We start from the raw sequence: 14547 nt of genomic DNA on the forward strand, positions 1-14547 counted from the left end.
AGTCTGTGAATGTAACAAAACACAACTCCAGGTATGTTTATGATGAGTTAACAACATTCTAACGTGGCTAAAAGCTCAGAAGTGTCAATTTTGTATAATATATGACCTTTAATAATACATTCAGAGCCAGTTCTGCATGCCACATTTTCTTCACAGGAGAAGGAGCTCATTTGAAATTAACTCGAGCTTGGACTGTAATCAGAAGTGGCCTCAATGTAACGCAGAACCGGTCCTGTGGGAATGAAGAGGTTTAATGAAGTGGAGATGGCTTTACTACTCTTGCTGCTAATGTTACTTACTGCACATGTATCATCATAGGCTGGATGATACAGTTTGTACTATTACGATTACGTTCAAATCTTACCTCCTTTCCGCACTGTTTAAACCAAATTAAACTAAAATCATAATATTTCATGTGTAAAGTGAATGCACACAGTCTGGTGAATTCTTAAAAAAATGTTTTTTCAGTGTCTTTTGTAAGCTCATGTCTCATGTCTGGTGCAGCCTGGCCCCACAAGCCCACCTAGACTACTTCCATTTCAAAGGCTAAAGCATCTTTACAAATCACTTGTTCCTAAAGGTTTGTTTCTGTGAGCCTTTGCTACCGTTGCAACTACAAATAATGCATGTTGTGTTTATGACAAAACAATATGCCCTGTGTTTGGGGAAATTGTACTTCTCAGTGTAATTGCTCCTGTCCACATCCTCTCTCAATGAAAATCCACTTCTAACTGATTTGTATTGGAAAAAGGTCTGCTAGGCATAGCTATTACAATGTTGATATAATAACACATAAACCCTTTTGTCTTCTTAGCTATTCACAACTTAACTTAAACATCACCATCAGTTGACTCTTATTTGCGTATAATGTCTGTTACATTGTGTTGCTGCGTGGTTGTTTTCCTTCACAAACTGACTGAAATCCCTTTTTATCAACTACATGGATGTGGAGATTGCATTGTTAAGTGTATTGACGTGTGTATCTGGTCCTCTCCTGTCCAGAACAAGACCACATCCCTGTAATGAGGGGGCAGTGGTTCATCGATGGCTCGTGGCTCCCTCTGGACGAAGAGGAAAGTGACCTGATCGAGCACGAGCATCTCCGGCACTTTAGGGGGCAGCAGGTGCAGGATACGCTGGAGACGGATCTAGTGGTCAGCACAGTCGACCGCAAAGATGGTAAGAATTACACTATGGTTACAATGCGAATATTTTATATTGGTAATGACAGATTTCTCACAGCCAGATTACTGATCTTATTTTGTAAATTAAATGCACTGTACCTGATTTTTACTGTTTTAAAAACATAAAAACAGAACTAGTTCATTTTAAAATGTTTGCATCTGTCCAAAGTTATATCTCACTTTCCTAAAGTATTCCAAGCAGCCTATTTATTCACAGCAATGAATTGAAGCAATGAACACTTTTTACAACTTTCAGATACTAACAGTACTACTAACAACAACTAGCATGCTAACAGCACGCTTCCTGTTTCTCAGAGAATAAAATGCTTTATAATTAATTTTGATCCTAAAAGCTGGTTTTACAATATATCTGTGCTTGGGCAAAGCCAAATATACTGTCACACATGGAAAATGATCTGGTGCAGTCAGTACAGTCTCATGTATTTCAGACATTTGTGGAGGTTTTAATTAAGTAATATAAGCTACAATAAGCTAAGCTAATATTTAATTTAATTACAATATCATCACCCTGGTATACTATAGTATTTCTACTTTGTCCACTATTTGGGGTCAAAGTTCCAAAGTTGATGCATTCATTAAAGTCTTCATTTTCTCCTTGGTCGAGCTAAAACGAAGAACACAGAACTCTGATCTGGCTATTAGAAATCTATTAAGATGCTAACGGATGCTAACGGAAGGACAGTAATGCCATAAGACTCCATTTGAGTGGTTTAGTATTGATTCATGAGGATGAGTGCTTTGTTTTTCACAGGTGCAGTTTGTTCCATAGTTTTTGCAGGCTCTGTTAGCTAGCTCGCGTGCGTAGCTTTGATCGTGGTTTATTCAGTAGATCCTTAAGGCAGCCAAAGTCAGCACTGATTCATGTCGTGGGCGTGTGAATGAAAACAGACACGGAGATGGTGACGGGGAAGGTGCTGCACAAATGTTTAGACTGTGATACCAAAGCTGAGCACTAATTAGCAATTCAAGTCAAGAGGTTCATTCACGCTCAATAAAAGTAATGTACACTGTGGAATAACACATACTTTTATAGCTGTAATGGTCAGCGCTTAGCAGTATTGACAAAATTATAACATTTAAACATTGATATCTGAAATTGTGCAGATTTGTCATCATAGACCATATTACTCTACATCAGTGGTTCTTAACCTGGGTTCGATCAAACCCTAGGGTTTCGGTGAGTCAGTCTCAGGGGTTCGGCGGAGATCAAGACACACACCCGACTCATATGATTAGCGGACTGCGAGCGTCTCCAGACGTTGGCCCAATTCAACAAATGCAGCCTTTGATGTGTCTATCGAAGTACCTGCCCAACTTAAATGAGCCATTTAAACGGCATAAAAACATAAAACGACATAAAAACTAAGAAAAGGAAAAGACTTTGCTGTGACAATGACATGAGAGTGGCACTTGCCAAGGTGAAGCCACGCGTTTCTGACCTGGTCTCTCAAACGCAACAGCAGAAGTCACACTGATTTGCAGTAAATTTTCATTAGCGCAGGGGTTGGCAATCTGCGGCTCTTTCATCCTTATACTGCGGCTCTGCGTGGCTTGGGAAAATAAATTTTAAGTATTTAATTGAAGTGTATTTTATTTGTGTTAGTGCTTTTTTATTGTAGTTTAAATTGAAAGATTATTGTGATCTTGGAATATTAAAATACAATATATTTGCAATATATTTTCTTATTTTTCGTTGATCAAAATATATTATAAATATATTTTCGTATATAAAATAATTTTCAATAAACTAGGGTTCGGTGAATGTGCATATGAAACCAGTGGGGTTCAGTACCTCCAACAAGGTTAAGAACCACTGCTCTACATCTTAATTTAGCATATTAAAAGATCTTATAGACAATATATAGCGTATTACTAGTCAAGGTTATGCCACTTTGAGATGGTTTAACAATATGGTATGAAAAAAGCTGTACCATTTAAAAGTCCTATTATGCAAAATTGACTCTTGTGAGCTTTAAACCATGTTATAATGTTGTCAGCTCACTAAAAACATGTTTGATTAATCCTTTATTATCTCCAAAGCTCAAAATGGTCTTTTGCACCTTGTGATGTCACAAAATGGTAGTTTTCAAGTTAGCAGCTACCTTTACATTTAGTTCAGAAGAGATGGGCAATTCCAGGTCTGAAATTATCCAAATAATTCTAGTGAAAACAAAATGGAGCCCTTCCTTTATCACCACATGACATCATAAGGTGGAACAGAGTGTTTTCCGTTTGAGAGAAGAACTCACCCTAAATATGCAGGGTTTGTGTGTTGAACATGTGTGAATGAAACATGATAAACAGGTGTGTCTGTGATGAGGAAACAACATTATAACATAGATCAGAAAATAGCGTAATATGGGCCCTTTAACCCTTTATATCTCTCAACATCTTAATTTTACATATTTTCAGAATATATATCTATATATATATATATAGATCTTGTAGACAATATATGGCATAATTCTAGTCAAGGTTATGCCACTTTGAAAGGATTTAACAATATGGTTTGAGAAAAGCCGCACTATTTAATAATAACTACTACTTTAATTGGTTTCATAGACTTAATTCACAATGAACTATTTTGGCTAAGTAACTACTTAATGGAACTCCACTTCTACGTCCGCTCTGGCTCTGGTTTCCATTCATTTTTCCCATAGACTTTTCATAAAATTTATCACAGAGGTTAAGCAGCTACGTGCTAACTAATGTCCTTAACGTGGTAGTTTTCAGTCCAGAAAGCATGTTTAAAATGCAAAATTCAGCAAAATGTTTTAACGTAACTTAGCAGTTTATAAAGGTTCAGAAGCAGGGTTAATTAAATAAAATTATAGGTCTTGTGGTTATTAGTTAACACAGAGCTGATTAGCCCTGAGCAAGCTTTCAAACTTTTTTTTTTTTTTTTTTCGCAAAGTCTATGAGAAAAGTACATGAGAAATTTACTTCTGAAATTGGGGGGTGAGCTGCCGCTGTTGAGCTTCATTATGGAGTTGGGGTTAGGAGTCTGACTGATCCTTAACAAACTATTTCTTCATAATGAATTCTTGGTTCATGCTTTATTAAGGCCAATTAAAGTGTCATTATAAAATTAATTTAAAAAAATATTATAAAGTAATATCTGAAAAACTGAAAACTTATTATTTCCTTTTTACTCACCTAAAATATGTCCCTTTACTTTTCAGTTTTACATCATGAACACTTCATAAGTGTGAAAAAATACTGATCTCTTGGTTGAGGTGCCAGTATACTAAGTAGTATTAAAACTATTCCCAGGGCTAGTTGAACTACATTGCGGCCTGACCAGATTTGAATCATCTTTACAATAGAATAACACAGACGCACACACCTACGTCAATGTTAGACTTATTTAAATCATTTTTGTGGCTTAGTATTCGTAAGTCTCTGCTTGGTCTCATGTGCTAACCATTAAGAGTGCATAAGCTATAAGTAGAATTTGAAGTCCATAACTATTGATTAATACAGAATGTACTTATCTCTCCACCCCCTCTTGAGCTGAATCTCTTCTCTTCGTAGAGAGTGTAAAGGTTAGTAAAGTACCTAGCCTGTAGGATAAGCACATGCTTTTGCTGCCATAACATGACTGTAAGAACAACACAAAGTTCATGTTTCATCAGCACTGGCAGTGTAGAGGTGGGAGATATATTGTCTACACAATAGCACAATAGTTGTTTGACAATATGTGCATATATATGCAAAATAAAAATATCTTTAATTGATACTTTGCAGTGACATCACACTGGGGTGTACTGCATGCATGTTTGTAGCAGAATGATCAGCAGTTACCATGGCGACACAATACCCACATTAGCAAACACAGCCAGTTTTGATTTAAGTCTTAAAACTCAAGTGAAAGTCACATTGTAGGAGCCTCTGATCAATGCAACTGTTCATGGACCCATTTAGGTGTTAAATTTTCACCTAACTGAACAGTTGGCTAATGCTAGCTAGCTTGTGACTGTAATATTATTTGAGAGGGACTTGTTTAACAGCACAAAATGAGCTCACCAGTAGTAGTTCCAGCTACGTCAGTTTGTTATGGTCAGATTGTGTAAAACAAAGATTAAAGTCTAAATTGAGTAAGGGAGGTTCAGAAAGAGCAGTGCCTGCAGTTAGCCTTACGCCCCTAGGGAATGTTGAAGACATTAGCTGCAAAGAACCCTTCCAAAAAAAAAACGTTTGTCCTACCTTGCAGTTGCTGTTTACCTTACTAAACAGGTCAGTCTTAAAATTATACTAAGATGCAATTTATATGAGGTGGATTTCAAGCATGAAATTAAAGGTGCACCATGTAACTTTTGTGGCTGACGTTCTTTTCTCCATAGGGAGATATTTGCTTTGTCTGGATTGTTCCATGGCGTGGCATTACTCGTCTCCATGGAGATGGATCATTCTTGCCATACCAATGCCATACCATGGAACATTCATGGCAATAACTACTTCACTTTACATTTTAAATATACTCGGCCCCAGATAAGCGGAAGAAAATGGATGGATAAAAATATATAAAAAGAAAAAAAGCATAAAGTCACATTTTTCAGATTTGTCAACGAGTCATCAACCCGACATTTGGCCTCCACACAGATGAATGTGATTAGAGCCACATACATTGCTTCATAAATCATGTGTCCCTATTAAAGTCCATCAGGAGTGTATTGATAGCCTGTCCAGGAAACTAGCTCCATGTGCACTTAGCTCAGCGTGCCGTATCTCTGCTGAGCTTTGCAAGTCAGATGTGTGTGTGCGTGTGTGTGTGTGCGTGCGTGCGGGTGTGTGTGTGCGTGCGTGTGTGGGGGTGCGTGAGAGCCTCGTAAGTGACAGACACACACGCACAAGAGGAGATGCTGATTTGAGAAACAAATAAGTGCTGCGAGGGAGGGCTTTACACACAGATGGTCCCAGGAATTGAGAGAATGAAATGATGTAATCTCGTTAATGTTTGGGCTAAGTATGACATTATTAACTTATGGATATTTATTGAGCCTTTAAACAAGAAAAGCAATTAGGAGAGTTATGTGTGTAACTAAAGTTCTATGAGTTCCGGATGACTGCCAGAGACCTATGCACACACATGTAGATATCCACATGCAAAGTACCATCCTCTGGCAGTCAGAAGGAATGAAATAGAAACTTTGTTTTGCAGGACTAGAAGAGCAATGTTTTGTTTTAAAATGTATTGTTTACTTTCTGTTCATCATTTAAAAGTAATAGCTGTTTTTTATCTATACATTCACAACTGAACAAAGAATGCTTTTATCTATCATATTTTGAGGACAGCACCTGCCGTAATACACTCCTGCACTACTTATAATCACAAACACATATTCATTATTTTACACAATTGCATTAAAATAAGGATAACATAGCTGAGATTATGAACTAGTTATTTTCTCCTATAGCATGCTAGCCAGACCTGCAATGCAGCTCTCCCTTCTATTTAATTACGTGGTGCTAGTCTTTGAGCCGTATGCCAAGTAGCAGTGCTGCGCGGGCTGACTGGGGCTGCCTCGTGAATGTGCTGAGCGGGGCACCCTGACAGCAGCACTACCTGACCAGCTCTGTGCTGTATATATGCGTGTGTGTGTGTGTGTCTATTGGCTTGCATCGCCGGGGTCACCATTACTCACTCTCTGTTGGTTGTCAGTTCTCTCCCACTTGCCCGCGTTTTACCTCCCCTTTCTGTTCAAATGGAGCGGATATCAGACCCGAGCTAGAACGGCAGGTCTCAAACGCAAACGCTGCCAAGGTAATACATTTCTGCTTTTTATTTCTTTAGCTTTAGTCCTGTTAGCTTACTCCCTCTTCCTCTAGATGCTAGCTCTGTGTGGAACCTGATTTCCTTTTCTGTACTAGGCTAGTCCGTAGTGCTAGTCCTAGGCTCTGTTTGCAGTGGCTCTGTTGTATTTGGACTTGACTTTTATCTTGCACCGATAACAGAGCCTAGCCACTAGCTCTTCTACCAGAGGACGGTACGGCGGCTGTTGCTTTCTTTGTCTCAAGAAAATGTTTACTTCTTTTCTCCCAACTTGATTCAAAGACCTCAGAAAGTGTAGTGACTGTTGTTTCTGATTTTGATCAAAAAACAAAACTTGATTATCTAGAATATTTAGCCAATCACACTCATTCCATCTCAAACTGCACGTTTATTCAGCTACTTGGAAACTAAAGCAATTTGGGACCTGCTGCAGAAACCGTTAATATGGTATTCATAACTGGCAACCCCATTAAATTTCAAATTAGTTATGAAAAGTTAAAAAGTTAGCTGGAAACATGTTTTAAAATGTTATGGTTATAGTCTTATTTTGTCATTTTTGGGAAAACTATATAGGAAAAAATTATGATAATTGGTCAATCACCAATTGCAGCTTACTTAAAAAAAAATAAAAAATTAAAAAGTACATTTACTTTTTTATGATTGCGATAGACTTTGTATCAAGACCAAACTTTTTTACTCAGCGGACCAGAATAAATGCATATTAGTGATAAATTGCCTCTAATTGTTGTACTTTTTCGGTGGATAGCCCCTTTCATCTTCTGTCTTTTCAATGTAAAATTTTTAGAAAAGGTTAATTTGGTCATGTGGTAATTTTGTCTACCAGATTCTTTTTTCAGACCAGAGTTTGTTTTGCGTTTGCTTTCATACCTGACAATTTCAGCTTCTCCCTTGCAGTCTTCCTCAGAGTGGTCTGGTCAGCTGATTTACACAGGTTTTGACAGCGCCATCTGCTGAGAGCAACAAAAAGAACAGCTGAAAGAACCACATTATGGACCGAGGAACAGAAAACAAACATCATCACTATTAAAGAGGCAATTGAAATAAGGAAATGTGCCCACAAGACTATAAACTGGGACGAGGGGGGCTTTGTTACTCTCGCACACCTGGGATACTGAAGAAGTCGTACTGTCGATGGTGACGTTGTTCTGCCTCTGAAGACGTCACCAAACCCTGTGTAAACCAGCCGACCAGATTCATCACAGCGACATCATGTGACCACTGGGGCTGTACGCCTTTAGTGTCGATTGGGCAATTAATTGGTCAGTGGTGTCTTATTTACATGGAAAAGCCGGTATTTTTTTATATTTATGTGTAAAAAGGCAGATTAAACTCATAATTCCCAAGTTTACTCTGTCTTTATAGAAATGCATTGCTTCCATTTTTTTTTTTTTCCTACTTAAATAGAACTCGTGTGCAGGTGTAGTCTTGTGAGTGCAGTGTGGGTCAGATACATGGAGATACGTAATAGTTTTAAGATCTTTTGCCACGCTACCTTTTAAATCTGCTAATCAATCGTCAGGACATGTCTTTAGTCGACCAACAATTTCCTTAGTTGGCTACAGCCCCAGTGACCACTCTGAAGAAAGCCGCGAAAGAGAAGTTGAACCTGTCAGGTATGAAAACAAACCAACCTTGGTCTGAAAAAAGAATCTGTTAGAACAGAATAGATACTGATTACACTATTGATAAAGGTGTGATATTTTACGCTGCCCATTCTCTCACAACTGCCCAAAACATGCCTAGAGTTTGATCTCCCTGAGCCACCGTACTTGACCCGCTAACTCAGCCGGTCCATCCTGCTCCCCTGTATCCGTCCCACTGGCAGAATGATTGTCTGTTTGATGAACCTCCCTCCCACTCGTCACCGTAGAGCCAGGACAAAGTGCTGTATTGAGGGATGAGTGGCGGCTTAGATCTGGACGGAGGAGCCGGACAGAGGAGCCATTGTGGTCCTATAGCAGAGCGGCTGCAGATGACCCCTCACATGTCCATGCCTGTCCCTGTTCTGAGAGTCCTACTGACCCTCTCCAGGAAGTAGCTCAGCCCCCGTGAGAACTAATCTTTGACGCTTATTACATAACAGCAGCTTTTTGAATATGTAGGTCAAAGATGGAACCGTGTGTGGAATGAAAAACTAATGCCTATTCCAAAAACGACAGCATCTACAGCAGAGGTCAGCCATTTTAGTCATTCAACTTATTTCAAGTTATTGCTAGACCTCATGTTTAGGTCTATAGCATCAACACACTCCAACTAGTGACTACCTGTGTGAGGTGAATATGCTTGAAGACATGTCCACTATTCAACCTATCTGATGTTTAAAGCCCCACTGTGTAATATTTTAGCCAACAAATAGGTAAAAATGAAAGCAGGTATTTGATCACAGGTGCGTTTGTGGAGCTCAACAGTGACAGCCTGCTCAGGTTCTTGAAGTCAATTTTCCATTCATTTTTCTCATAGACTTTTCGTATATTAAGAGTCCAAAGGCAGTGTTGAGGTTAACCAACTTTCAAACTTTCAATATTCATTTTTTTTTGGAAAGTCTATGAGAAATTTAATTCTGGAGCTGCAGGTTGGGTGGTCACTGCTGAGCGCCGTTGCTTGGAGCGGGCTTGCCTCTCCACAGTCCCAACTCATGAGTCGGCACACCTGTGGGGCAAGGCCAACCAAACGTGAAAATACATGTTTATGAATAGACAACAATAAAACTGCAGTTTGCACAAATTGGCAGAGCTTTTAAATAGTTCCAAGTTGGAAATTATTCAGCAAACAGCTCACTTGGTCCAGTGCCAGTCTCTCTCAGCACAAAGATGGGATCAACACGCTCTACCCCCCCCCCCCCCCCTCCCCTCTCCTTCCCATCTCCCTACTTTTCACCCAGTGTCCTTGTACAACCTTTTCGCATGGTCTCATAAGCTGATATTTGATATTCTCTCAGCCAGTGGTAAGCAGAATCTAGTATCCTGTCCATTATTTTACTTTTTCTGATTCTCCAAAAGTACAGTTCTTCACATTTTAACTTTTTTTTTTTTTTTTTACATTACACCTTGCCAAATTGGTTCAATCCACAGAATTAAATACTCAAAATGTATTAAAGACCATATGACAGGGTTTCATGTTTTTAAAATTATTGCTTGGTTTGGTCAGTGTCGGTACATACAGCATATTTATAGGACATAGGATAAACAATTTAACAGGAAGACATTTAGTTTAGTTTAGTACATTAGGCTAATCAAAATTATTATACAAATCTGACAGGTTTTGGCCCTTGTTAACATTATAATTGTTAGGTAACAGTTATAGAACATGGCCAACCAGGAAATAAAATTATAAACGTCCTCCACAGCACTAGAAAAAATAAGATATTTAGTAAAATCATAAATCTAATCATGTTAACAAGTTTTAGTAGACTAACCTGTCATATGCACTTTAATTAAATGCTCAAAATAAAGTGTAAAGTTCTTCCTTTTACTAGCTAAATAGTGTTGAAAATTTGCTAGCATGTTCTTGTTGCTGCAGCGACCGAATCAACAGCTTCCTGAGTGCCTTCTGTAGCCATAGCTCTGCTCTTACTTGCCCTGGTCCCTGATTTGGAACCAAAGATGGCCGCCATATGACTTGGACAAGGAAGAGCCGAAATCCTGATGGTGGATCTTGTGTTTTTCTTCATTTCTTGTGTTGTCGTGTGTTTCCATTCTGAGCCCCTGCAAATCAATGCCCCACGCTGCACTTGATTGGGCTGTTTGACCACACTGCCTCCTGCTTAGTACAATTGAAGTAGTATCCTTCCACCACTTTGTTTTGATATTTTTGTATTAATTGTTAGCCTTCTCATTGCTGTCCTTAGCCATCCACCATCTGAAGCTGAGTCGGACCCACGTGGACTGGCACAGCGTGGAAGAAGTCTACCTCTACAGCGACGCAACCACCTCCAAGATTGCGCGAACGGTCACTCAGAAACTGGGCTTCTCCAAAGGTGTGTATGCAAAACAGCTCATTGTTCAAGAGGGGGCATTATGCTTTTTATTTTTAGCTATGTACCATGTTAAAATGTTGTTCTGTCACATAAATTGTATAAAGACGTCACCCACAGTGTTTAACTGAATCATTTTTAGAATTCTGAGCGTGAGTATCATAGCAATGAAAGTACCAATCGGGAGCAAAGCTGTTGAAGGTAACTGCCCTTTTTTCGCTTAGCAACTCTGCCAATCAAACCTGTTGCTAACACAAGCAGGAGCAACCTTAAGGAAAGAAGTTTGATTTGTCTGTTATTTGTGTTTATGTCTTCATTTACAGAAAACAATACTGAAATAAAAAACCCAGGGTCATGTAGAGTGGGCTAATACGAACATTTTAAGACCAAAATGACGAGCAATTACAGAGAGAGAGGCGGCAGTTTTCCAATGTAAAGTTAAAAGAAGTTGTCGATGGACCCGGAAGTGAACCCATGCTCACTTCCTTTTTGGAACAGCAAGTTAGCTATGTCCATTTATGTATACACTCTATGTTCCCTCACCAAAAACATGCCTGAAGGGATTTTAGATATCACCCATGCATGTTTGAGTATTTTAGTGAACGGATCATGTTATTGCAGCAAAGAAAATGCTCTATAATTAGACACAGACAGTAGATATCTGTCTCATTTGCTTTTACTATTTTAATATATCTGTACGGGGGCAAAACTCTTCCTTTAATAAAAATCCAGTACCGTGTGATCCCTTCTGCAGTTTTAGCATGCTAGCTTGAAGTATTGGCAGCGGTTTGTCATGTCCAAAGGAGTTTGGACAGGCTCCAGGTGTGCACTTGCCCTAATGGAATAAGGGTTTGAGATGAGCAGGGATGTTAGCGAATGAAGTGGGCACATCCTTATTATTATAATCAAACCCATTTTACACTTTATACGTCCAAATGTATAGCAACTAATAAATCATGTGTGAAGGGCTTGTTCTCATTCATACCGTGTCAGCAAAAGGGATGAGCCGATATGGATTTTATTTATTTATTTTTGCATTTATTTATTTATTTTTTTGAGCCAATCCCGATATCCCACGTTTGGCCAGCTGCGGTGGCCGATATCCGGTATTTGCCGATATCGTTATTTCACTTTTAAAATCAATAGCAAGGTCCATAGTAAATCTATCTTGTTGAAGTTGAAATAAAGATCATAAACGATTCACAAAAAAATTATAAAATGCACTAATCTGTGATCTGAAATTTGTTACATGCTTAAGTATAAACATATATAACGATAAAATGCTCTTCTATTTCCACTTTTACTCATTGGTCTGTTCAAAATGACACATCTGATGCATCAAAGATAATCTGGGAATGACACAGCGACAAAATCAATCAATACTGGGAACCAATATATCGCCAATCCCCAGTGTGCGAGTAGATGTTTACTTAAAAACGGGGTCATGTAGGATACGCTATTTGATGGAAGTAGATTAGAGCCAAGCTGGCACTGGAGCTCTCAAATCTCCACACACACAAATGCTCCACAGCCTAAATCTCCTGCCACACGGCACATGGCCCAGACCAGAGGCAGACCAGACAACAGCTACTAAAAAAGAACCTGTAGTCAGACTGCTAGGGCTGCAGTAGTAGTTGTTGTATTTTGATAATTGTAACATTTATTTGGACTATACAGACTCTGGCATTATTAAATGTCAAAAAAGAATGAACATTAATACACTTTATTTGTAAATATTTAGAAGCATTCATCATTTTCAACCAACTTTTATTTGGTTAAAAATTTATTCAAAAAATTGACAAATCGGAAAAATCTTCTATAACTAGTCAACTACTAAAATAACAGTTAGCTGCAGCCCAACACAATGCACAAAAGTAGTATTTGTATATCAAAATCTGAAAGTCCAGAAAAAAATATATATATTGCTGGGTTTCAGATTACATGACAACATTCTAAAGGCCCTACAATATGTAATCCAGATGGGAGCAGCTAAAAATCCATACTGAGTCACTCAGAAATGATCAGGTTCAACTTTTCTGAATTAAGCTTTTGGATATTTCATGACAAAATACAATGTAATTAATTGGTAAAACTGGCTCTTGCCCCCAAATCAGGGATATGACATCATCACATTCTAGCATCTGAAAACCAACACATATTTGTAAGAAAAATGTGTAAAAAATAAGGCAAAATTAAAACTTTTGCTTTCACCGTAGACCTATTATAAAGGCAATGTTTACTTTTCGATGCAGATAACTCGATATCCAGTCAGTGGGTATTACCTAGTAAACAATGCAAAAAACCTGCTAGACTTGTAGTTTAGATGAATACAAACATGTTGAAAAAGCATTTTATTGTTGCATTTGATTAGCAGTTCAGATTTCAGTCTTCTCTCAAAGCTCCTGTTTGAATTGTGCTTAAAATGTGCTTGTTTTTTCCTAATATTGCTCTCTATAATAATGTTAATGTAGTCTATTAGACTTTGTGAAATTTAAAATGTAAAACAAATGATTCTTCGTGTGGTGCATTAAAGATGAATTCCTGAGTATGATGTCATGATTTCTAACCAGGAAGTAAAATTTGCACTTGTGTTGTGTGTTTTAGCCTCCAGCAGTGGTACACGGCTGCACCGGGGCTTCGTGGAGGACTCTTCTCCAGAGGACAGGCCCCCTCAGACCACCCACATCGTGTTTGTGGTGCACGGGATCGGACAGAAGATGGATCAGGGACGGATTATCAAAAACACTGCAATGTGAGTGAGGGAGTGGGAATGGTATGTATAAGAGTGCCTTGGCTTGTTACAAAACTAATGGCAATTTGTATGTATTAAAATCCTCCGTTATTCCAATCAGTCTGATTTTGTGTTAGCTCACCGTCTACTGACAGCAGTAAAAATTACCATGGAAAAAAACAAAAGCTAGCCATAAAGTAGTGTGGTCGGCATGCTAAAATAAGCATGTAGTTGTAATGAACGTGAGTTAACAACAGAAATGCTCATAACAAGTCTGGTGTTGATGATCTTAAAACGGCGTAGAAGACCTCCGGACTTTTACCTGTGACGCCACAATCCGTGAAAATTGAAACAGAGAAATTCATGCAGCTTAGAGGGAAAGACCACAATAAAACAATTCTGAATGATGCAAAATACAACTGTATGTATGTTTTGACCAGGGTCAAACTTGATTCTCACCAGAATATGTGTAGCTGTCTGACTTTGTTAAATCCAGATTAGAGAAAAGCAGACATGTCTTACCCATCCATAAATGTACAAAGTGCTTCCCTCTTCATGTTTTTCACCAAACTAAATGCTCCGGATTTCTGCTAAAATAGGCTGAAGTACATTTGTCGGCGTTGCCGTGTTTGTTTCGGTTCGTTTTGTGCTGGCTTCCACACCACATGATGCCCTGTGACTGGTCAGGCTCTATACCACTGGTGGAGCAGGACCTGTCATGAGCAAACGCTTCAGTCAGAGTTTAATGAGATGGATCCTCAAGAGTTTGTGAACTCAATTCATCTTGCTGGCAGGGTTAATTGCTATATTTATATAGTTAAAGCTGTTTTAATCAAATATAACA

The 14547-nt window shown here is 38.6% G+C and overlaps 1 protein-coding gene across 1 annotated transcript in view; it reads left to right on the forward strand.

The window, feature by feature from the left end:
* The window catches only part of ddhd1a (DDHD domain containing 1a), a 35111-nt gene that overhangs the window by 7784 nt on the left and 12780 nt on the right, over window positions 1-14547 (forward strand). Inside the window, exons 3-5 of the mRNA XM_055230981.1 lie at window positions 1003-1179; window positions 10847-10975; window positions 13577-13724. Coding sequence (XP_055086956.1) covers window positions 1003-1179; window positions 10847-10975; window positions 13577-13724 — 454 coding nt within the window. The remainder of the gene's footprint in view (window positions 1-1002; window positions 1180-10846; window positions 10976-13576; window positions 13725-14547) is intronic.

This window comes from Periophthalmus magnuspinnatus, chromosome 22 (genome assembly GCF_009829125.3).
Source record: "Periophthalmus magnuspinnatus isolate fPerMag1 chromosome 22, fPerMag1.2.pri, whole genome shotgun sequence".
NCBI lineage: Eukaryota > Metazoa > Chordata > Actinopteri > Gobiiformes > Gobiidae > Periophthalmus > Periophthalmus magnuspinnatus.